Below are 25,738 nucleotides of genomic sequence, written 5' to 3'. Positions count from 1 at the left end.
TTATACTATATGTTATCATTGATGTTATATGAGCTATACAATTCCCTCCCCATCCTCTCTTCTCTCTCTCTCTCTCTCTTGTGGTAAATACACTCATTATCTTTTGAACAAACACTAGTGCTGTGAATGCTGATATGATGGTAATGACTGGGTAATACCAAACCGCAAAGCTCCTAATTAAACTCAGCATACATGAGAGTGGAATTTGACTGGTTATGTTACAGCAGGATTTCATTCATAACACCCACACATAATTAGTGTTCATCCAACTATGAGTAACTAATACAGTTATCATACCCCATGTAGTAGGGCTAGTAGTACACTAAGTACATATGTAGGTGACCTTAGGCCTTGCGCACTTCCTTTCATTTGAAACAGAGCCTTGCTTCTCTTTTGGACAACCAGGGATTCTCATAATACAGAGATGTTTATAGAGAGGATGGGATTGGGCAGGTGGTGAAACATTATTCCTATAGAGGCCCGGACAATCAGCTATCTGAGAGGTGGGATCGCAGGGGCACTGTGAATGTTAGGAGCATGGCCTTACATTCTGTAAGCATGGTCATAATTGCACATTTCAGGTCTTACATTTACATTACATTACATTTATTCATTTAGCAGACGCTTTTATCCAAAGCGGCTTACAAATGAGGAAATACAAGCAAAGTGATATATCAAGCAGAGAACAATACAAGTAGTGCTACTGTACAAGATTTATAATTGAATTCTGGAAGAAGCAAAGTGTGCAGAGTAGAGGTGTAAGAGCCAGGGTAAGGTTTTTTTTTTTTTTTTTTTTAAGGGTTTGTTACATGTTCACGGAAGAGGTGGGTCTTTAGCTGTTTTTTGAAGATAGTGACAGATTCTGCTGTCTGGATTGAGGTTGGAAGTTCATTCCTTACATCATGTTAAGATCCCAGTCTGAGTTGGTCTAAATGACTATTTGTTACACTGACATAATACCTTTATGGCTGGTTTGGCCAATTAATTTAGAGTTGTGGCTAAATCCATATGGATTACCATACTGTTCATTTGGAATTAACAATAAATCTTCCTAAATTGTCTTCCTATACTTATAGTGAATCCTAACTCATAATCAAGCAGGGGCTAAACATTTTCTTGGTGATGTTTCATAGACTGGCCTACCTTTGACCCAATGTGGTTTATGCTTGGTGATGGAGTTAAGTGTTCAGTGCTGGACATGAAGGATGTGCTTTCTTTAACCTGGCCACAATATGTAGCCCCTGCAATGACCCTGAATCACTGAAAGGTCAATGACCTAATTTAAGGCTCCCCAGTGGTGCTGATAAAAGTCTTCATACTCTTTTGCACCTACACCTATAAAAACTCAGGCAGGTGGAGGTGGATAATCCGGGCTGTCAAACATGACAAAGGGTAACAAAATTTTCCTTTTCACTATTTATTTTTAATTGCTATCAAAGACCTGATTTGTAAAGCTTGACTGTCAGATGGGATCTTCTATTTAAGGATAATCAATCATCCAATAAGCACACAGTTCTTTGAGCTTTAGAAAGAATTGGAGAGCTCCACACCGAGGCTGCCATCCATGGCGCCATCTTGGTTAACCAAGCATGATATTTATTCATAGTCCCTCTATAAAAAAATCTTAATACTAAAACACATTTACAGCTTGATACTCATAAAGTGTTTTTTTTTTTTCTGTAAAATGTTTACTCCCCAAACCAGACCTTACTTTACACATTTACAATCTTTACAACAGTTTTCAGCACAGAGAAATAAAACTGACAAAAAAAGAACAACAATAAAGTATATACTTAATTTTGCTTTCATCGATGTTAAAACAAAAATTCTGTGACAGGCTGAATATTAAGTACATATATTTTACCATGTACAAATCAAAGTAGAAATGGAAAGAAAACGGTTTCACAGGATAGACGTTCCCGCGTCCTCCTGATCATTTCCTATTACCCATTATCCTTTATTAGAAGCGCCACAATTGCTGACCATCATTCAAATGTTGAGTCAAAGTAGTATTGCACTTTTATCAATGGGCAAATGACCTTTTCTTAAATTATGATAAGTGACCAATTTCTAGGCAAGACCATCTGAAAATCTCTAATATCTGTTCTTCTAAAAAGTGAGACTGACCACTATTATAGAACAGTAATCAGTTTTCTTTGCCTTTTTTTAGAAGGACAATGTAACTAATAGAACTTTGCCTTCACGATAAAAGATCAGAATTTTGTGCCATTCAGACAGGTCTTCACAAGATGTTCGCGCTTAACTTATACTAAGTACATTCATATTACTCAGTCCAGTGCCCTCCTTTATCAAGACAGTAAAACAAAGGCAAACATTTAACATACAATTAGTATGGCCTACGCAGAGAGTTAATAAATAACCTATGTAAGAGTCAATTCAAGTTTAAATTATATATGTAATGTGTAACCTTACTGCCCATTTTATAAAGAAACTAGACATCATCAAAAGTCCTCTTTTTCTTTCAGGTTATAGGTGAGAGGCGAATGAATAGACTGAATATTGAGACACATTTTTGGTGTCCATTTGTAAAGCACGGAGGATAAGGTTAAATGGTCACTGAATGATGTCACTTCCCCTGCAGGGCCACAAAAGTTGTTAATGGGGGCCAGAAGGTGAAGGTCTAACTATAATTCAAGGCACAAACCAGCATACTAGTCCAGTGTTCTCTCTGTACAAGTACTCTCTGCCAGACCATTGCACGTTGATTTAAAGAGACTCTAAGTTCAACACAAACTAAATAAGCACTGTCACATTTTTGTTTGGTTTTGTGATGAAACAGCAACACTGACAATAAATAGGTAATAAAAAATAATAATAATAATCAATACTTAGAGAATACAGTGAAGGTTGCATAATAAAAACAAGATGTTTTTGGCACACAAAAAAAATCTAATAAAGTATCTTGTGATTGTGTGAGCCTGTCAAACAGTCCACACTTGCTCTCTTTTATGAACACGATTGTCCCTAAAGACAAACAACTCATCGGCTTCTCTAAGAGCTCTTGTTACGATTGGAACAATGCCATTACTTTGTTTCAATGCCTTAGCAAAACAGTCTTCCTCAATATGCCATCAACATTGCTGATGAGTAGAAAGTTGAAGAAAAATGGTATGAAACATTGTCAGTAAAGCAAAATAGGATAGTCATCACAACATATTAAGAAATATGTTGATTGCAGAATGATGTACAGCACTAATTAATATATTTTGCAATTTCAAGACTGCTCTGGTATTTTATACCTGCATGTTAAGTACATATTTAATAAAGTAGGGACTGCATGTTAAGTACATATTTGTAGCGCCTGTATTTTCCATTTAATTATTGTTTTTCTGATATTTTACGATATACCTCTTAGACATGTATTTCTCATTTAAATAATATCAAATAATGTTTACAGGGTTTCCCCCACCTTTTTTCATTTCATTTCCTTTTTTGAGTAAAAAGCACAGTGGACATGAAAATAATGGTATGAGCAGAAAAAAAAAAACAGAAAAATTATTCATAAATGCCCAAAGTGCAGCCATAACAATGACTGAAACTTGTAACGTCGTCTCTTTCTGTCTCAGCAGGCAATGTGCAGTGCAATGCATACATCTTCAGTTCATCTCTTCTCATAGAAAAATAAATCAATCCAAGCATCAGACAATAAACCTCATATGTACTGTACATCACCCATATAAAATAACTTTGTATATACATATAGACAACAATGACAAAACTAATAATGAAAATCAGATCACACATGCACCTGTACACTATACACCTGAATAAGAAGACAGGTAAGAGGTACTGAAGTGTATGGCTTGGTAGTAAATAACTCCTTAAATATATACATAGATAAACTTAATATACTAAATCTATTATTTATTTAAATATCCCTGGAATCATCACATGGTATGGGGGAAAGCACACCACTCTGCCTTTGTCTCTGTTTTTTTTTCTACGCTGTAGAATTCTGACAACAGCCATCTTTCAAAACCAAAAAAAGGGTTCTGCTTTGGTGACTTTAAATAGAATGTTAGTTTTTTGAAGTTAAATTGTAATATGTGAGATTAAACATGGATGTAATATACAGAGAAGCTGGACCACAGGCAAACTACCTGTGGTGGCAGTTCGTCTTTGGGAGACCAAGCACAGGTTGTGTGGCTGAGAGGTTGTGGACTGGTCTTCCTAGCCATGCATTTCACCACAACTCAATTCCTTTTGAACTTAAGATAATTACAGTTGTGATTCTTGCAATACCCCATCTTGACTGGTTGGTCTCTTGTCAAATCCCTACTCAGGCAAAATGCTAGATTGTCATTACCCTCAGACCAAAGCTAGCAGAGGATAGATACTCCGTCTGCAGGGAGCAGCTGGCCACTGGTAGGGTCATAGGTGCCGGCCAGGTAGTAGAGGTCCTGAAGGTTGCTTCCAGGCTTCCTGTTGCGGCTCAGATGCTCATATTCCTTACGGCTCACAACCTGGCACTTATGAGAGATTGTCTGCACGTCATTCTCATCTTCATGGCATGATTGATAGAGGGCATGCTGATGGGGAAGAAATATTTTATTTTTTACTAAATTAATGGCAGAAAATCTGCAAATATAATATCTCCTGGAGAAAACTAGGCTACTAAGTCATAGTTCAAGACCTTGTCGTGTTTACCTTGCCATCATGATGTCTCTTGCCAAGATTGGTCTCTTCAGGATGGTAGAACCACTTGACCTTAACTACCATGCTGCTGCTCCAGGACTCCCAGAAGCTCTCAATGCGACCGATGAAGGGGAGGTGGGGTCGGCCAGCTGACAGGAACACTGCGCAGTCTCCTACATGCACCGTGTCCCTGCCACGGACTATGGACTTATAGTAGAGCTTACGAGCTTTCCCTTTTAGCCCACGTCTCTTGAGAACAAGAAATATTATTTTTGACATAACATGTTTGTATGAAAATTGTTTAAAATGGAATATAAGCTATAACTGACTGATAGGCTTTGGACAGATATAAGACAGACATAAGACATGTTTGAGCAATTCCTGCCTTACCTGGGTGGGATTCCCGGACCATCTCCACAGTTGGCTGGCTGGCATGCAGGAAGATACTTTGGGCCTGCTATGGTCAGCCAAGAGTTTTTGTCTCTTGACCAGGTCTTTAGAGGATTTGGAAGATGAACTGAGGCATTCTTTCCTTTTCAGGGGCTTGCGGGTAGCACTGTCAACATTCCCACCTTTGGCACTGGAGACAGCCATAGCTTTGGCCACAAATGAACGCTGTGGGGGTCCGGTAGGAGCTTTATGGGGATGAAGCAGGGAGTGGTGGGGGGTTAGGCAGCTCTGTAGGAGCAGTGTGGAGTTCTCATCATCCTCAGAGCTGTAGGAGGAGTCATTGTCAGAGGAGCAGACGCTGGAGCTGGAAATAGAGCCTGAACTAGAAGAGCTAGATGACCCTGAAGAAGATGAGGATACAGAGAGGTGGGAGAGGAAATGACCAGCCATCCTCATGCCACCAGAGGCTGGGACCAGAACTGACTCACTTCTTCTCCTTTCCTCTTCTTCTTCATCTTCATCATCCATGTCTGAATAAGAGCTGTGGCAGTCCCTGTGGCAACTAAGGCCCATGTCTCCATGCTTGCCTATTAGCAGGGATGGGGATGGCTTTCTCTGGATAGGAAGGAGCTCTGCCCGAGAACTGTCTCCCTTCCTTTTGTCCTTTACCAACAGGACTGGGTGAGAATAGGCTTCAGGCTTGGGTGGGGCACCTATACCTTTAGAACCAAACCCAGACCCTCCTAGCATTAGCAGAGCCTTGCTGCTCTTGTTCTTGGGATTCATTACTCCCTCATGATCCAGCTTGATCAAAAATTCATTTTTCTTTCCCCGAGGCATGTCTGATTCCTCAGACTTCCTACCCTGCCCATAGGGGCTGCTCCTGCCCTCTACAGGCATGCCAGCGGTCTGGCTGCAGAAAGACGAGTAGCCATTAGCAATACTACTAAAAGAATCCACCTCAAAGGACCTGCTATTGAAGATGCATTTGGCTGATGTTGTCACAGAGACTGAAGCATGAGGAAACACTGCCTCCCTGTTCTTCAGGGTCTTCTTAGGTGCTGAACCATTAAGTTGAAACAAATTGATAGGCGCTCTCTTTCTAGGCTGAGCTATTGATGGCCAGGTAAGTGGAGATGCTGAGGTTTTGGAGACACCATCTGAGATAAACCTCTTCAGACCTGAACCTTTAGGTCTCCCTGAGAAATAATATATCAAACCATGTCTTTTCTGTAGATTTAAGGATGATTGATCAAAAAATATATTTGGTGCATATTTTTTGCTGTATTTTGAAACACACTTTTGGCTACATGCATGCTTCTAAGATAAACCATACCTGGTTTTCTCATTGGCTTTTCCTTGGTTCTGGCTTCCTCTGTGCTAGTTGTTTTCTCAAATGATCTGTCAATCTGTGAGCTTCTTCCCTCTTGACATGAACCTATCATGTCTGATCGATCACTGGAGACCAGAGTAGGACTGGACTCGGCATCTACCAAAATTGAGGAAGAGGATTACAAATTTGGCACAATATTGAGATCAGATCAGTAACAAAAGATCAATCTCATTTGATATGCATTTTTTTGTGTATTTGGATTATATATTTGATTAAATAATGTAATGCCATGTTAACAGTTTTTGTTTGTGGAGAGAATCTAAGGGACCCACAATGAATCTGGTATCCAGGTGGAAGGAGACGAATGTTGCGGAGAGAGATCCATCCTCTGTCCCCATCATCAAACTCTACCATCACTCCACCTGGCTTACATTCATCATTAGAGCCACCTATTAAGAGCGCATGAAACATGAAAACACAAAATTCCATAACTTCAGGAAGTCCATAACATGACAAGCATGTGCATAAACATAGTATAACAAAAATGGGTAGTCCCATAATAATGCAGTTAAGAGAAATTCCAGATTTCTCACCCCTTCGCACATAGCCTGGGTAAAGACATCGCGAGCGCTCACTCCAGTAAGCGCACACTCTTGTTTCTTCAGTCAGCACTGCCTCTGTTTCAGGACGCACATCCAAAACCTGGTACGCACACAAAAACACACCGCTGCTAGCCAGTGCCAGTCCAAGACAAAGAAGTGTTTGGACCCAGAGAAGAAAGTCAGATAGCAAAACAGACAGCTACAAACACAAGTACATGCACTTGCACGCACACACCAGTCACTGTGGCAGTGCTGAAAGCAGCACTTATCTCATGCCAGCATGCCAGTCAGGCCTGAAAGCAGCGGAAGCTGTGATGTGGTAAACCCCGACTTGCTGAGTAATACTAAAGAGTCTGTGAATGGGAGGGCTGTGATTGCAGGTTGCCAGCATTTCTCCCTTTCCACAATGCAGACAGGGCTCAGCATCTGCCATTTGCCAAGGCCCTCTTTCAAGTTGCCTTAATTTAGGGTTGCTATGGTTACAGGTAATTTTTCACTGATGAGGTGTGAAACTGGATTGTGACAAGTGAGAGGGATTGAGGTTTTCCTCAATGTGTATGTGGGAGGTAGTAGATTGAAGTCAAAGGTAAAAGTTTACTTGAGTCATGGAAGGATAGGGAAAGCAGAAGTGCATGTGTTATTAGATCCAGCTGCTGGGAGACTGCTGTTTACTCAGTGGAGCAGCTGCACAACAACTGTATATGTGACTGTGAATGTGTGTGCACGGCACATGTGTCTTGAGTGGGTTTGTGTGTGAGAGCTGTGCTAGATTCAACTAACCCAAAGCAGAAGTTATGAAATATAAGTATATATGAAGAGCTATGGGAAGAGCCCAGGAGAGTTTGTAAAACAATTATTAAAAAAAAAAAAAAGATGTCTTATCATGCCTCAGCAATGTCACTGGTAGGGGTATCAATAAACATTTTTAAAAGAACAAACACTTTTTAGGTTACATGAATTAGATATGTAAGTAAAATGAAAGTACCATTTATACAGTGACGCTTGTATTTAACTGGTTCCTGTTCAGAGTGTAACTGTTTACATAATCATTCTGAATAGTCATGTCAGGTTTATCTATTGACACATTCCTCACAAGATTTCGACAACTCATTTGCCAGTGAGGTGTGAGCAGAATTTGATAACTATGCAAAACAATAGTCAGAAATAAACGTCCCCCCTCCCCCTACCTCACAGGGACAAGGAAACACATAGTGGGAGGAAAAAAGAATGCTAGCCAAGAATACTCTGCGGTTTACAGTGTATCATTAGAGGCCATTTCATTGGTGGCTTAGATAAACAGTAATGTTAGCATAACCCCATGAGTTCAGCTCTGAACACACAAAGAAGAAGAAGAACTTGACACGTTTCTCTATCTATCATTTCAGGCCAGAGGAAGCTTAGTGAAATATATCAAATGTATTGACAAAGAGGACAGAAGCTGAAGGGGGGGGGGGGGGGGGTTGGGGGGGGTTTGTAAGTGCTGGTTCTTAGGGATGTGGTTCTAATGGAAGGGTGGCATGTTTTATAATGAGGAGGAGGCTCTAAAGAGACTGGACTGCAGCAGTTTCATAATGGTCATTACAGGAAGAGAAGAAGGAAGGTGTTCATTAGGCTAATGGATATTACATTTAATGAGGAGGTGTGAGCTGAGAGAGGGCTTTCCTGGGATCTGGTGTTGGGTGAAGGGGGCGACACAAGAGAAATGGTTTCTGATGAGAGACCTTAGTGGAAGAGGATATGGCTGAGTGTGAGGCTCTGATGGAAGGGGATATTTAGTAGGATGTGGTGAAAGTAGTGGGGGGTGGTGTAAGTGGTAGCTATGGAGGAAAGGGTGTGAGTGTGTGTGTGTGTGTGTGTGTAAGAGGATAGTCCTGAGAGGCTAAAGCCTAGGCTTGTGCTGCAATTTGAACAAGAACTCACTGCTTCCTGCAAGAGCTGCTCGAGGGAGTAGATTCTGGGGCGGTTTCCTCTCTCTCCATCGATAACAATGCTGTAGCTGAGAGAAACAGAGAGAGGGAGGAGGAGAGAGTACAAAGGAGTTATTTTCAGCTGTGTGTGTAATGCTTGACTTCCCGTGTCCGGCTCCACTTCTCTCACTCGCTTTCTGTGACTGACCCTCTGCTGCATGCTGCTCTTTCAAACCAGGGTGAAACCAATTTGCTCAAGTGCATATGAAATTTCCACAATTCTCTATATAGAGCATGTATATGTATATGTAATGTATACCATTTGGTGCTTTCTTTTAGTGTTGGAAGATAAAGTGTTTCACACACAGTGTGTTTGCATTGTGCTCACATGTCAGGCAGATCTAGAGTTCTCACACGGGCGGCGTACAGAAGCTCATCTTCTTTACTGATGAGTATTTTGAGTCCTTCAGTCAGCAGGTCTTTGGTCAGGACACAGTTTGGAGGAGCTGAGGGCAGAAGAAAAATACACAGAATCAAATAGCAATTATTATTAAAAACATAGTCATAGTGTATGCTGTATATTCTGGAGTCAGTCCAAGGACATGGTGCTACTATTACAATTATCTCAATGACATATATATATATATATATATATATATATATATATATATATATATATATATACACACACACACACACACACACACACACACACACACATATATATATATATATATATATAGTATTACACAAAAGTGAGTACACCCCTCACATTTTTGTAAATATTTGATTATATCTTTTCATGTGACAACACTGAAGAAAGGACACTTTGCTACAATGTAAAGTAGTGAGTGTACAGCTTGTGTAACAGTGTAAATTTGCTGTCCCCTCAAAATAACTCAACACACACCCATTAATGTCTAAACCGCTGGCAACAAACTTGAGTACACCCCTAAGTGAAAATGTCCAAATTGGGCCCAATTAGCCATTTTCCCTCCCTGGTGTCATGTGACTTGTTAGTGTTACAAGGTCTCAGGTGTGAATGGGGAGCAGGTGTGTAAAATTTGGTGTCATCGCTCTCACATTCCCTCATACTGGTCACTGGAAGTTCAACATGGCACCTCATGGCAAAGAACTCTCTGAGGATCTGAAAAAAAGAATTGTTGCTCTACATAAAGATGGCTTAGGCTATAAGAAGATTGTAAGACCCTGACACTGAGATGCAGTACGGTGGCCAAGACCATACAGCGGTTTAACAGGACAGGTTCCACTCAGAACAGGCCTCGCCATGGTCGACCAAAGAAGTTGACTGCACGTGCTCAGTGTCATATCCAGAGGTTGGCTTTGGGAAATAGACGTATGAGTGCTGCCAGAATTGCTGCAGAGGTTGAAGTGGTGGGGGGTCAGCCTGTCAGTGCTCAGACCATACGCCGAACACTGCATCAAATTGGTCTGCATGGCTGTCGTCCCAGAAGGAAGCCTCTTCTAAAGATGATGCACAAGAAAGCCCGCAAACAGTTTGCTGAAGACAAGCAGACTAAGGACATGGATTACTGGAACCATGTCCTGTGGACTGATGAAACCAAGATAAACTTATTTGGTTCAGATGGTGTCAAGCATGTGTGGCGGCAACCAGGTGAGGAGTACAAAGACAATTGTGTCTTGCCTACAGTCAAGCATGGTGGTGGGAGTGTCATGATCTGGGGCTGCAGGAGTGCTGCCGGCACTGGGGAGCTACAGTTCATTGAAGGAACCATGAATGCTAACATGTACTGTGACATACTGAAGCAGAGCATGATCAGTATGCAGTATTCCAGCATGATAACGACCCCAAACACACCTCCAAGACGACCACTGCCTTGCTAAAGAAGCTGAGGGTGAAGGTGATGGACTGGCCAAGCATGTCTCCAGACCTAAACCCTATTGAGCATCTGTGGGGCATAATCAAACGGAAGGTGGAGGAGCACAAGTTCTCTAACATCCACCAGCTCCGTGATGTCGTCATGGCGGAGTGGAAGAGGACTCCAGTGGCAACCTGTGAAGCTCTGGTGAGCTCCATGCCCAAGAGGGTTAAGGCAGTGCTGGAAAATAATGGTGGCCACACAAAATATTGACACTTTGGGTCCAATTTGGACATTTTCACTTAGGGGTGTACTCACTTTGTTGCCAGCGGTTTAGACATTAATGGCTGTGTGTTGAGTTATTTTGAGGGGACAGCAAATTTACACTGTTATACAAGCTGTACACTCACTACTTTACATTGTAGCAAAGTGTCATTTCTTCAGTGTTGTCACATTAAAAGATGTAATCAAATATTTACAAAAATGTGATACTGTAAATACAAAAATGAGATACTGTGTATATATATATATATATATATATATATATATATATATATAAAGAAGCAATATATATGAGAAGTCATGCAAATTACACCAGCAACTATTTAAAAAAAGATGAAAAAAAGATGAAATTTGAGGAGCATTATAGAGGCACATGACTAGCCCAATCCCAGCAATTTGGAGGAATTTCTCAGTATAAAGATGGTGAAAAAAATGCAATAAGGCAGCATGTTGCAACTTCTCTATTCTTTGGTTTGTGAGGGATTTCTCCCCATGGTGTAGGTGTGTACCGCCTCCTGAAGTATGCACCCTGAGCAAATCTCGCACATATGCATTTAATCAATGGAAATCCGTCGGTCAATCAGTCTGTCAATCGCTTAGCAGAAATTTCTTTTCCAGGCTGATAGTTACCTGGAGAATTTCTAGTGTTTGATGAAGAGTTCTCCTCATCCTCATCGGAGAAGCTGCTGTCTCCACCCAGCTGGAAGCCATCGTCTGCTGCAAAGCTCTCCAATAGACGACTGACTGCGCGCCCTTTAGACTACACCACACACACAAAACACACACACACAGTGAACCATACAATAAGGGGGCACAGACAATGACAAATTCACATACACATTTCTGAAATCAATACATTAAAATCACAGCAATGGCTCCTGGGTTCAATCTTTATTGTGCACACAAGCTGTGCTAGGGTTTTAGTAATAACACATCATTACTGCTGAAAGGTATGGTTATCACAGTAAAAAAAAATCTTGTTTCAGCAAGCAAAACATTTGCCTTTGGAAATATGCCCTCTTGTGTATCTACCTGTCGAAATCTGGTCCTCCGTTTACAGGTGTCATCACTCTGAGGAGACTGGACCACAGCTGACCAACCACTTTTTGTCTGTAGCATTAGAGAAAGTGATGAAAGAAACAGAGACAAAAATCAGGGCCCTGAGTCACAGAAGCTAAGCAATCTTTTTGTCACAGTTATAGAGTAGTAGAAGTACATGTACATAAGTACAAAAGTGCATGTATTCTAAAGATATAATAATGTATATTAATACATCATTCAGATTAAACAGATAATGCGTTCTGAAAAGATACAATAGGCGTGGTGTATACCAGGACTGGAATCCCTCTGAACGCAACAAAAAGTCATGCAAGAGGGATGTTTTTATTTTCATGTGAGTGAGCAGTCACATATGTAGCTTGCAGATGAAGATGAACATGACTCACGACACAATCCAGTGCAATCCATTCATTCATCCTAACTACCTAGGAATTGTGGCTTAAATTATACTACAAGTTTGTTTATATTTTGAGAAATAGAACCAACTGATTTTGTTAAAAAAAAATAATAAAAGCACAGGCAGGAACAAGCAAAAATATTAATTGTATGAACAGGATAAACATTTTTTAAAAAACATCACACACTCATCTCTAGTTAAGTCTGATTATAAAGCCAGAATCCATAGATAGTGCTGACATTTCTAGCTTTGGGGGTTATTCCAATGTTTTTTCCAGTGTTAGGCTGTGCCCACTTCAAATGTAAAACTGAATAGAGATACAGATATTTGGAGCAATAAACAGATACAGATACTATCATTGTTTGTTGGTAGTGACGGAAAACCTGTTTGATGTCCAAGAGCAGATGTTTGCTCTAAAAAACCTTGTATACTCCTTTGATTCATAAATAAAGACAGTTTGAAGAAGCACAGCATTACCAGCCAGTAAAATGACTCAATGTGTAAAAAACTGCTTTAGAGAAAAGGTTAAAAATTTTATTCCATGCACTTATTTCACTGGGTATATGACAGCTTGAAAAGCTAATGCATATGATGTATGCATGCATCATATATTTAGAAGGAAATCCAATTATTGAATTATTTATACACAATATCAGATTTTCTTGTACATGGGCATGTTGTACATATACATAATCACTGAAAAGCTGGAGCAAAGCATGAGATACATATTAGGAAGGTCACTTCGCTATACCAATGTAACTCTACACTCATGTTGCTCACGGGTTCTTTGGATGGTTAATGGTTCTGATTTTCTACAAGGACTCTTTTAGAAAAAGGCTCTACTTGGAATCTTTCTCAATAAAGAAAGCTTTATTGTTGTTCTTTAAGAGTTTCCACAGAGTCCCCATTACTGACATTTTAAAGAGTGTGTAAAAGACATGGCTCATTATTATTTAACGTCATCATGAATAAACTTCCTGTTCTGTGTTCACCTTGCTAAGAACTCCACGGAGCATGGAGCTCTTCCGCGTGGCTCTCCTCAGCCTCTCGCTGGTGGTGGAGAAAGACAAGAGACCTGCAGGTTTACGATAGTGACCAGCCCACAGCTTTTCCTGCAGTCTGGGACGACCTGGTCTCCTCCTCACCTCCAAGGTCTTTGCTGCATTGTCTGGTGCTGACCTGCAGTGGGGCCTTTTCTTTACTTTCACCTCACCTTCTGTATTTGAGCGAAGCTGGGAACCTGCAGGGGTCCACTAATAAGACAAATACAAAACACAACGAATAAGTAAATAGTGTCTGTGGGTTTTGTACTCACCGTACAGTTCTTGCCGTTCTCTTTTATTCTTTGCCTTCTGATTGACTTCCAGTTTCACAACAGAGGAAGGGGAGGGGTCTTTTAGGATGGAGCTGGATAGGAGCTCCCTGAAGGGTGGGACTTTGATGGTATGGCTTGCATCGATGTTGTAACTGCCCTCAGCTTCCTCCTCTTCTGTGGGATAAACAGCAATGTTTTTGCATGCAGTTTCACTAAAACACGATCTATTGCAAAACCCATTTTCAAATAAAATATACATCATATTCTTCACATGACTCCAACCCTAATCTAGATAATATGAAGTGCAATTCAACTTAATTTGTATAGCACATTTAACAGTAGATACTGTCACAAAGCAGCACTGCAGAAATCTGGATACAGATTTAGATCCCTTATGAATGAAATATATATGTAATTAGTGTCCAGGGTCTTTATGTTTTATGATTATAGCAGCAGTTCTTAGAATGTACAAGTCTACAGTATCCAGATAAGATTACCCACTGAAGCAATGGATTTACGAAATGTTTTTGGGAAGTGCAATTTTTTTTTACAGTATCCTTGTGGGATCCATAGCAACAGAAGGTGAATCACAGTGAGATTGAAGTTTCAGAGAATGACAATTTTTGATGCAGGAGTCATCAACCTCTCCGCGTTAATTATGTGTAGTGTGTGCAGTATCTGTGCATGTGCATGTGTGTGTGTAGCAGTAGGTGTTAATGCCCAGTCAGCTGTTGAGTTGTCGCATGAGACGGCAGGCTGCAGCTGTGTCTGTGTGTCTGCCAGCAAGAGGCTGGAGTGAGAGGTGTCAGGTGTCCACACACCCCCAGGCACTCTTGTCATTTACAAGCCATTCATCAACACCCTCTCACTCACCTCCGCGCACACAATCTCACACACTCTTGTCTTTCACTTGTCAGCATTAACAAATTAACATCTCCTCACATGACCACTGGGGGCACACTCACTCAGAGAATTTCTTAATTATCTGTGCATTACTGAGACTTTCTTTTCTCAGTTTAGATCATAATGCTTCCGTGTCTGTGCTTATCTATATACAGTGATCAGATTTATTCAAATATGCTCGTACAATAAGGACATTCCTGGGGTTTTCTCAAAGGCTGATGATTAAATAGGTCAGACTCACCTTGCTCAGAGGACTCTGTATCCTCTGCGAATGTTTCCCCGTCCTCTGTCGCATCCTGTCCTCTGGCCCGAGGCTGCTGCACACAAGCTGATGCTCGATTTAAAGCCGCCTCACTCTTCTTCTTACTTTTCCTCAGGCCCTTCCAGCTCTCCCGAGTGCCGCTGTCTCCACTGCCTGTACACAGAGACATAGTTAGAAAAATGCCGGCTAACACCAAATTCACACGTATAAACAGCATTTAGACAGTGAACGTATCTGACCTGTGTCACTTTGGCCTTCAGACTCGTTGGCTGTCATGTTAGAGAGTCTGGAATCAGCTTTTGGGCTGCGCTGAGAAGCGTACAAGTGAGCAGACCCCAAGGTTTCACGGTCCCTGATGGTTCTACTGACAGCAGGTTTGGACTTCAACTGTGCCATGTGATGCTCGTGGAGGCTGCTCTTTTGAGTGGATTGCATCTTCACCTGAGAGATAAAAAGAATTACAGGGACATAATGTTAAGCAAACCATAATGGAAGTGCATGAGGCATGTGGGAATAAAGATCACTGATAAATAACGACATGATGAACCCACTGAGGAAGGGACAGTAACCTGTACGGCTCCAAGACGGCCAAAGCTCCGGTTGGACAGCCTCCTCTTCTTCATCAAATCCCCACCTCCTCTACCCAAGTCCTCTGTCAGCTCGACCACCCCCACGGTCCTGTCATTGAAACAATGCCACAGGTTTTTAAAACACAACACTTGCACGCTCGGTAAAGAAATACAGCAATTGCACATTTCTGTCGCTGAGCATTAGAGCATTTGTTCTGCATTTCCATGTCAGTGCCATGGCGCTTCTGTCTTACAGCGAGAATGCCCTTGCATTTCCCTGGTAACGTGCCCAAAGAAGCGCAGAAACGTGTGGCAGGCTGCACTCAAACAAAGAGATTAACCTCCCTCCTACCTTTGCTGTGCCATTTGTTACTGGGAGCTTAATGTGAATCGCAAGTGGAGCCCTTGGTGCAAAAGAGGGAAATCTCATTGACATTTTTCTCACCCATGTACTGCATCTTACATAATCGAATTAGAGTGTGTTTTTTGTAGCTTACTGTCTGTGTGTCTATTTGTATTTGTGCTAAACGTCTGTGTATGTGTGTCTCTGTGTGTTTGTGTATGTGATATCGTGCCCTGGGGCAGCATGATTGACAAGCTGGGGACAGAGGCTTCAGTGGTGTGTGTTGTCCCCATGAGGCAAGTTCTGCTGCACCATGCAATGACAAACATGATGTGACACGGCCCCTCCCTATTGGGAACTCTCCCAGCATCTAATTAAACAGAACTGATTATCAGGGAGTTGCACTCATTCTCTCTCTCTCACACACACACACACACACACACACAGCTCATTGTCTGTTTGTAAAAGAAATCACACAAGATGTAGCTGATGCTAATACACACTATGCCACTTCCCTTTATCATAATATACTAAATAAAATGTGTTATGTTCAAGTGAAATATAAGAAAGAAAAACACAAGAAGAAAAGAAAATGTCTCATGAAAGGTTGTATGTAAGGTACCACCTCAAAGGAATTTTGAGAAACAGTGATAACATGAAGGAAAAGCACGTGTTATGAACAATAAGTCAAAATGAATCTAAAAGAAAGAATGTGGCTGCTTGCCTGGTGACTGCAGCAAGACATCCCAGTCATCACACACACACACACACACACACACACACACACACACACTTTTCTAGCATGTGCTAAAGGGATTCTGGCTAACTGCCCATGCGTCTGAGTGTCACTGTCACGGAGTATCATGTCGCGGCCAGCGTGGGGACATGACTACAAGGGCGGAAACAGAATGGAGGTGACACAGCAGCAGGACAGCTGGGAACACAATGGAAGACTGCCCAAAGGTCCAGAGAGAGAGTAAGAAAGACCAGAAGTGAGAGAGAGACAGAGAGAGAGACAGAATGACACAGAGAGAGAGAGAGAGAGAGAGAGAGAGAGAGAGCACATGGGTCCTGATGATGGCGTCAATTGAAAAGTAACAGGCTCTCTTGACTTGTAAATCAAGGAGCCACAGACACTGCACTTGTCTGAGAACAAGAACCAGTATGACCTTAGGCTAGTCTGACCTCCAATTCACATAAAATGTAGCATACATTTATGCGCATATCACAATCTACAGTACAGTGGATATAAAAAGTCTACATACCCCTATTAAAATGGCAGGTTTTTGGTATGAAAAAAATTAAACCAAGATAAATCATGTCAGAACTTTTTCCACCCTCAATGTGAAATTGCAACATATAAAAACTAAGTGACAAACAATCAGAAACGTTTTAGGGAAAAATAGGAAAGTAAAAAAAAACAAAAACATACAATAACCTGGTTGCATAAGTATGCACATCCCTAAACTAATAGTTTGAAGAATAACCTTTGGATTTTACTACATCATTCAGTCTTTTTGGGTAAGAGTCTATCAGTGTGGCACATCTTGACTTGGCAATATTTTCCCACTGTTTCTTACAAAAACCTTCTAGATCCTTTAAATTGTGAGGGCATCTCCTTTGCACAGCTCGCTTCAGGTCACCCCACAGATTTTTAGTTGGATTCAGGTCTGGACACTGGAAAGGTCATTCAAAAACATTGATCTTCTTTTGGTCTTTGTTGATTTGGATGGATGCTTCCAGTCATTGTCGTGCTGAAATATAAAATTCCTTTTCATCTTCAGCTTACTAGCAGGCGTCTGAATGTGCCTAAAACTGGCTGGTATTTGTATCTATTCATAATTCCCTCCACCTTGATATAAGCTGCAGTTCTGGCTGAAGAAAAGCCTCCCTAAAGCATGATGCTTCCACCACCATGCTTCATTGTGGGTATAGTGTACGGTGTGGGTATTTTTGCACAAACATACTTTTTGGAATTACTGAATTATTATAACTTTTGAAATTGGTCTCATCAGACCATAACACGTTTTACCACATGGGTTGGGTGATTTAGTTGGGTGTGGATGTTTTTTGTGATAAAGGGCTTCCATCTAACCACGCTACCCCATAGCCCAGACACATGAAGAATATGTCACATGCAGAGAGCAATCAGTACTTGTCAGATATTCCTGTAGCTCCTTTAATGTTGCCATAGGTCTCCCTAGTAAGTTTGTGTCTTGTCCTTTTATAAACTTTGCAGGGATGTCCTGTTCTTGGTAATGTCACTGTCATGCCCCATTTAGAGTTCATATTATTGATGGGACGATGAATGGAGCCCTTTACCGGGAGATTCTTGAGAAGAATCTGCTGCCATCCACCAGGATAATGAAGATGAGACGTGTGTGGACCTTCTAGTAGGACAACGATTCAAAGCATACAGCAAAGGAAACTCTCAATTAGTTGTGGAGAAGAAAATCAAGGTGTTAGAATGGCCCAGTCAATCACCTGACTTGAATCCAACTGAGCAAGATTTAAAGACAATATGTTTAGAAGAATGGGCCAAAATCACACCTGAATACTGTGGCCCATTAATTTCTTCATACAGGAAGTGTCTTGAAGCTGTCCTTACAAACAAAGGCTTCTCCAAAAAGTATTAAATAAATTTCAGTTAGCTTGTTCAATACTTTTTTCCGGTGTCATTCCCCTTTATTACACATAACCTCATTTATGGACTTTAATGATTTCTTTTTATGTGTGGATTTCTTAAGTTAATACCAAAGTCTGGTGAAAATTTTATTTGAATAGCCTCATTGGAAATATATTTACTGAAAATATTTTTGATGCATTCAATACTTATTTCCCCCACTGTATATTCATAATCCATGAACCTTGTACTCAGTATCAGGTTTCCACCACATTGCTGGCATTAGCAAGCCAGGGTCCTTTCTTACATATAAAAGAAAGTGTGCTTCTTTACTTTAAACAGACAGGACAGCCTGCTTGTGGTGTGATGTAATTCAGACTCTTTACTGGCTATGATAAGACTGAAATGGACTTCATTACTGGGGTCAGATGAGTTCCTCTGTTTCCAGTTTATAGTATGAGGTGTGGTCTAAGATGAGGGGCTTATCTAAAAGTGTGGATGTAGAAGGAGACATTACTTACTTGACTTTCTTTTGTGGCTCAGGGGGAGCCACCGGCCCTAGACCTGTTGATTTCCGCTTTCGTGGTCGGCCAGGGCCCCGACGTGCCGGACTGCGAGGAGTCTCCTCTTTCCTAGAGAAGAAACAAAAGCAAAGTTTGGTTAAGGATTTTATTCACCAACATGGTTGGCAGGATTCTAAGTGAACACTCTGAGTGATGGCTTTGTGATTTATTTTAAGAGCACTAGAAACGAATGTTTTTACTAAGGAGAAGTTGGACTGGGAAGGAAGGCAGTCCTTACTGGTGCTCGTGCTTCCTCTGAAGCTTGACTAACTCCTTCTGCTTCTCTTTGTAGCGCCGTTGCAAATCTGCCAGCCTCACTCGCATAGCCAGTTCCTGACTGTCTATAGCGTCCATAGCACCCTTCACAGGACAAACCTAGAGAGCAGCAGTAACCATGCCGATCAAAAAAAAAAAAATCTAAGATTTGGGATATTGGTATGCATAAAAATATTTGTATGAATTAATTCAATGCAAAATGAAGTGCATGAACATGAATAAACAGGTATGAAGTCAAAGTTAATTACTGGCTCATGGCGAGGGGTCCAATTGCATTTCCGCCGCAGGTTGAGGGTTCTTTTTGCTGGACACTGCTTCTCAGCATCTGCTATACTGTTTGCCTTGGAGTCCAACTCCAGGGCACGAGCCACTGCCAAGGTAGCAAGACTCTGGAGGTCAAATATTATTTGTTCTTGTCCTGTGTCAGGAAAAGAAAAGGATACCAACTATTGAGTTCTAAGGACACCGGGGTCCTAAACATCCAAACAATGGGGTTTGCTATGTGAGTCAGGAGCTGGATTCATATTATTGTTTTATGAAGCAGCAGGATTTATTTATTAGAGCAAAGACTGTTATATTTAAATTTTGATTTGCATTGTGTATTCTGAATAAAGTGATTAAAGTGATTAAATAAGTACATCAGTAGCTTTTAAACCATTTTTAGACCAATGTGCTAATGGGCTAATTACCCTTATCAATGCTAACAAGCTTTAGCAAAGTTTTGATTTTGCTCAGAAATGGAAAACAAAGCACAGTCCTTGCTTCACTTTGTGAAAAGTGTGTGGATCAAACGAGTTTGCAGAAACAAAAGGCATAGAATGTCCCTCAGTACAAAGGGTAGCAGCAGCAGCCCGGCTTGTTTCCCCTATCCCTTGGGACTGAAAGCTCTTTAGAACAAGAATCCTTCTTAATCGAACCCCGCCCCCAAGACAAACCACTTCATTCTCTTTTCTGCAGGTATATTATTTTTGGACTTTTAGTAAGGTACATTGCTAGCTTGTTTTCTAGCATGACTTCTGCTCACTAGAGCTCACCTTCACTTTTTTCTGCACTGTGGTGTTCCTGTTGGCGCTCCAGATCAGCCAGCTCACTAAGGAGCTCCATGCCATATGTACTGGCATAGAAGGGGCCGGCACAGCCCTGAGAAGTGGTGGAAGCAGGTGGGGAGGGGGGAGGGCAGTCTCCACAGAAGGCAGCGGCAATCAGGAGCTCCAGGCTCCAGTAACTTGGCACAATTGGTTGTGGGAAGGGAGTGGCACTGATAGGAGATGAAGGAGGAGAGAGGATCTGTACACAGTCTTCCTCTGGAGCTTCCTTTTCTGTCTCTTCTGCCACTAGCTCAGTGGCTGTGCTGGGCTGGAGGTCAGGATTAACTGGAACACATGGATGCTCGGGAGCTGGTGCTGTCTGTGATTTCAGCTCAGAAACAACACTGTCCTGCTCAAGAAGGCGACCTTCTTCCTGACAGACTATGGTAGAATCCTTATGTACTGGTTCCTCTAACCAACTACCAGGACAGTGTGCTGCTTCACAGGCTGACTCCTCTTCAGGGTGGCAAATAATCATTGCTGCTTCTCCCTGTGCTTGTTCATGCTCCACAGGCACACAGCAGCCCACTGGATCCGGCTCTCCGCTTTGGTCCAGTGCACCTCGTGCCTGCTCTTGTGCCAGATCTTCCTCATTTTTCTCCTCCACTGGCAACTGGGACTCTGTGATGGGCCTTACTATTGCCTGGCACTCAGGCCCCTCTCCAATACTGGACAGAGGGGCTGGAGCATGCTCCACAGGCTCAACTGGAATGGCTTCCAGCTCAGCTGGCTCAGCCAGCTGTACATCTTGTGGGGATGGCCCACCTCTGTATCCCATGGTGATTGAAGGATAGGTGTATCCAGGTGGAAGATCTGTGGAAAGAAAATAATTTTGAGACAATTCATCACCTCAACAGAGTACATTGCATATTACACAAGCTGAATTTTGTGAGAGAAGCCCGTGTAGGAGGACATCTGCTTAGATTTGCTGAGCTGATCATTTCCACACTAGGCATCTGCAGAGCTGTTGGGAAGAAGCTCTGAAGTAGAGCTGTGCTGCATTTCTTCAACTGCTCTGGTACGTTAATATCATCTGACACACTAAAGTACTTAGTGAGGTGTTAATGATAAAGAAAAAGTTGTGGATAAAGAGGGAGTAGTGGAGGCAAGGTCTCTGGACAAAGTGATTCTCATCATTATTGAGGTGGCAGGGCTTGGAAGACGAGCTGCCGGCCATTTTCCGCAGCTTAATCAATCACGGGCTTGCCAATGCAGCCACCCACACAGAGCCACAGATTCTAAAAGCAGCCAGATTGTTCCTGCATGAGTGTTGAGTAGCTCAGTGCGGATAACGATCTACATATGGTGTTCTTGATTTGTAGAGTGAACGACTGGAGTCACTTATGCTTCAGAAAAAAGACATGAAGGTGGGCGTACAAAGACTGGTGTGATGGTTTGATGTGTTTTCTTTGAACCTCAACAACACAAATTCCAAAAGGCCTCTACGGTTGACATTAAGCCAGGCAAAACTATTTGTCAGCACAATCTCTACATAGGCCCAATAGATGTAGACACACAAGGTTCTGAAGCCAGATCCTGTCAACTGCACTTGTAAAGTACAATAGTTTCAAGCTGTATATCCAAATCAATAACATGAATCTGAGTCTTACCTGGTTCCATAGACTGAGGGTAGTCTTGTGGTGGCTGGCCCTTTGCTCTCTTGTCCTGAGTTTCTGTTATATTGGGTAATTGAGATGGGGCAGGGCTGATAGCAGGGGAGCACGGCACAGTAGCGGCAGGACTCGGGACAGGACAAGGGGTGGAGGGTGTGCTTTTTGGATGAGGATGCATACATGGCGACTGACAGCAAGGTGACATGTGTGCAGCAGAGGCCCTGGGAGGTGATGATGCCCGGTTTGAAGAGCCATAGGTATAAGACTTGGTAGCTTTGGGGTTCCTAGGCTCAGACAGGATGTCCTGCAACTCCATGCCACATGCTCCATGGTCCTCAGGTTTCTTCTGCATCTGAAATAAATAGAGTTGCAAATTAAGGCAAAGTGAATCCATAAAGAGCTTTTGATCTATCTTTCCATCCAAATGTCAAACAAATAGGGACAATCTGACGAACAAAAAAGTCTGAGAAATGTACTGATGGTAGCCAGTGAAAGCAGCATCAATAGAACGCCAGTGCATTGCTGAAACTGACACAGATTTGGACTGAAATGCGTTTAGATTTTGAATGTAATACAATAGTACTTAGTCCCCTAATGCTGCACTGTACCATTCTTAATACTGTGAAATACCCTTGAACTGTGCAGAGATTATGAGGAAGCTTTGGAGCCATGGGGGCTGCAACGCTTTGATAGAGGGATCGTTCAGATGATAACTCACTGGTTTCAAATACTATGTACTCCCCTCTGTGCAAAAACAGTTAACTGATGTGCACTATAGTTTGTGCAGGCATTTTAGCATTTATGAAACCTCCAGCTCATAGAATCCTAATGCCAATCTGCATTATATGGCGATTAAGTTATCATATGTTGTATTAGTACTGTTTTTTTAAAAAGAATGTTAATGTTAAATTAACATTTTACTTCAGCTCATATATTGTATTAGTGTGTTGTGACTTGGTTATGTCTGGCAAGTAATACGTCACAGTAAAGTGATATCTTGAAGAATCTTCACCATTTCACATTTCTCATGAAGTGATAAGGCAGAAATGCTGAGACCCCTGCAATGTGTGGGAAAAAATGTCTTGTATATTATCATACATGGCCAGTCCATTTGACGTTTTCCCATTTGCTATACAACTCTAGCATTATATATAAAACCTTTAAAAACGTGCCTGGTTGTGAGTATTTCTGTGCTGAGGCTCTATGCTGTGTACTCCTCTGTGTTGCTGTGGTGGTTGAGGTGGTTGCTGAGGGCCAGGATGTTGCTGATGCTGCAGCTGCTGATGTTGCTGGAGCGCATACAGTTCTTGTTGCCGTAGAAACTGGGAGCGAGAGTACACAGCGGGATGCTGCATGTGGGAGGGAGGCCCTCGGGCCCTGTACACTGGGGGCCACAAACCCGGCTGCTCCATCACATCTAATAGAAGCAAGAGAAAGGGGGAGTAAATTTTGTGCAATCATTTTATTTTGGTATATACAGAAATCAAACAACAATGTCAAATTCACTTACACAAGTACCTGCTCATAGAGACACAAGCACAAATACAGTGCTCTCTTATTGTACCACAGCCTACACTCAGGGCACTGCAGCAGGACTGTTAAACCAAACAGAATACTCCCACATTTTCTATCTCACATACATGCTGACACATAGATAATATGTTTTGTTCCAAATTGGTTTCTGGAATCTTTGAGAAACATGTTATTACATTGATGATAACAATGATGATGATGATGAGATTTAGCTTCAGAGTGGCCAGTCTGATCTAAGAAAACAGGCATGTCCCTTAAAATTACCCTATCTCCAAGAGCCACAGTGGACCTATATGGAAGCATGTAATGCAAAAAAAGTTCCCAGCTCCCATGCTGTTAGAGCCTCTTCTGAGCAGCTTAGCTAGGGAGCATGCTGCGGGTCAGCAATAGCTGAGCATGCTTACTATGACACACCCTATAACTTTCAAGGCCCAGTGTTGTTCCTCCTTTGCCATATTTCTCACAGCTCTTATAAAATCTTACACATTCAGGCTAACCCCTCCTGCTCAATACCTCCACCCCCAATCCCAACCCTCCCTGATGCACCATGGACCTTGTTCTGAAATGTTAACCCAGCTTGGCTAATGTTACCCAAGGGAAGACTTTTGTGGATGCACATCCAGACTTAGCTTAGACTCCAACAGAGAGCGGAAGGAAGCAAGCTCTGTCAAGGATGAAGAGCTAATTAAATTTCACAGCCTGTTTGCAGCAAAGAGGCATGTGTGGACTAGAGGGTCTAGAGAAACTTCATGTGTGCTATCACAGTAGCGGCCTCTATGTATAGACCTGGGAATGGGAAGAGCATCCTGATAATGCAGATGTCCATCCCTATGGAGATGGTGGAGGGAGGTCCATAGGAAATTGCTGGATTTTAGGGAATCATGCACAGAGGTTTTGTCCTTTAGCTAACCACAAACACCACATAACAAACTTCACTTCTATATTATAGTTCTCTACAGCCATTCTCTAGATGTCTTTAAACCTAAATTAGTCATTGTTGGTAGATTTATAGGGACAAGCCCAGAAAAACCGCAGTGTAACAGCCAAAATAAAATAGACAAATGATAGCGAATAACAAGAAATAAAGTTGCAGACAGAGTAAAATGAGTATAGGAAAACATCAAAAGACTTCATCATACCTATGTGATGAGTGGCTGGATGGGCAGTAGGCTCAGTGGGTAACACTACCAACTGGGCAGAAGGGTCCTGGGGCAGGGGCAGTACAGGCTGGAGGGGAGCAGGCATAGTTGTAGAGAACCCCGGGGGAAGATTCTGATGGAGACCGGTGTGGCTTATACCTTAGGAATAGGAAGAAAGGAGGAAGATTTTAATGCACAATATTCTAAAGTACATAATTATTTGCACTGTCAAATACATACATGGCTTGGTACACAGTACACCATATGGTACAGCACACAATATGTTTCTCATTGTTATAATTATTCAACTATGTTTAAATGCATAAAACCATCATGGAGCTTCATGTCTCATTTCCTTTTCTGTTTCCTACAACTTTTTTTTTTAAATTACACACCATAGGAATGACCTGTCATCCAGAGGGAAGGACTTGCTGTGCGGGGCATCCAGTGGTGGTGCGCAGAATGGGCATGTGCAGCAGGGTCTGCCAGCTGGCTTGATGGCAGGGAACTGCCACTAGGCACCATAAGATGAGTGGGGATGTCACCACGGCAACTATTGGAGGGATGGATCCTTGCAAATTCTACCCTTTCCTTGTTGTCTCTAAAAATGCAGATGAGCAAAGGCTAAAAGTCAGAAGCTATGCAAGTGATAGAAACATGTGTGTATATATGTGTGAGAGAGACCTTGTGTCATAAGTGGATTATTTACCTGATAAATGTTTCTCGCTCTCTGTCCAGGCATGGATGACCCCCACTGACACCCATGTGCTCCCCACTCATTCGCTTCCTGTCCTCCTCTCTGGATGAGTCTGGGGGATACATGGGCCGTGAAGCACCTAAAAAAATTAACATTTTATTTCAACACCCTTTCTCTAACTATGATATCTGAAATGCTATCTTTTCAGTAATCAAAACCATCTGTAAAGTAACAGCTGCACAGCAGCCTCTGTATGTGTTCCCTCTCCCTGTGCAAGGATTTAAACAAGCAGCAGGAAAAACTGTTTCCACTTTAGGCCCTGAAAGGCATGCTGTTTATTTTTCACC

General features: G+C 41.9%; 1 protein-coding gene across 6 annotated transcripts in view; it reads right to left on the bottom strand.

Moving 5' to 3' along the window:
• Positions 1-1,556: 1,556 nt before the first annotated feature.
• The window catches only part of LOC128625465 (BAH and coiled-coil domain-containing protein 1), a 79,466-nt gene continuing 55,284 nt past the window's right edge, over positions 1,557-25,738 (bottom strand). For 3 of the 6 annotated variants that reach the window (XM_053653784.1, XM_053653793.1, XM_053653821.1), the window contains 24 exons: positions 25,404-25,530; positions 25,090-25,295; positions 24,695-24,853; positions 23,195-23,439; positions 22,020-22,374; positions 20,356-21,222; positions 19,570-19,739; positions 19,284-19,420; positions 19,004-19,114; positions 15,499-15,625; positions 15,187-15,388; positions 14,927-15,100; positions 13,783-13,956; positions 13,460-13,707; positions 12,044-12,121; positions 11,642-11,771; positions 9,277-9,394; positions 8,902-8,977; positions 6,973-7,081; positions 6,712-6,828; positions 6,383-6,535; positions 5,047-6,245; positions 4,669-4,905; positions 1,557-4,550 (listed from right to left, as the gene is read on the bottom strand). In XM_053653784.1, the coding sequence (XP_053509759.1) occupies positions 4,341-4,550; positions 4,669-4,905; positions 5,047-6,245; positions 6,383-6,535; positions 6,712-6,828; positions 6,973-7,081; positions 8,902-8,977; positions 9,277-9,394; positions 11,642-11,771; positions 12,044-12,121; positions 13,460-13,707; positions 13,783-13,956; positions 14,927-15,100; positions 15,187-15,388; positions 15,499-15,625; positions 19,004-19,114; positions 19,284-19,420; positions 19,570-19,739; positions 20,356-21,222; positions 22,020-22,374; positions 23,195-23,439; positions 24,695-24,853; positions 25,090-25,295; positions 25,404-25,530 (5,729 nt within the window). In that variant the 3' untranslated portion in view covers positions 1,557-4,340. Of the gene's footprint in view, positions 4,551-4,668; positions 4,906-5,046; positions 6,246-6,382; positions 6,536-6,711; positions 6,829-6,972; positions 7,082-8,901; positions 8,978-9,276; positions 9,395-11,641; positions 11,772-12,043; positions 12,122-13,459; positions 13,708-13,782; positions 13,957-14,926; positions 15,101-15,186; positions 15,389-15,498; positions 15,626-19,003; positions 19,115-19,283; positions 19,421-19,569; positions 19,740-20,355; positions 21,223-22,019; positions 22,375-23,194; positions 23,440-24,694; positions 24,854-25,089; positions 25,296-25,403; positions 25,531-25,738 lie in introns of those variants that run through there. The other 3 variants (XM_053653802.1, XM_053653812.1, XM_053653826.1) reach the window with 3 other exon arrangements.

This window comes from Ictalurus furcatus, chromosome 2 (assembly GCF_023375685.1).
Source record: "Ictalurus furcatus strain D&B chromosome 2, Billie_1.0, whole genome shotgun sequence".
NCBI classification, from domain to species: Eukaryota; Metazoa; Chordata; class Actinopteri; order Siluriformes; family Ictaluridae; genus Ictalurus; species Ictalurus furcatus.
This window is presented reverse-complemented; position numbering and strand designations above follow the sequence as displayed.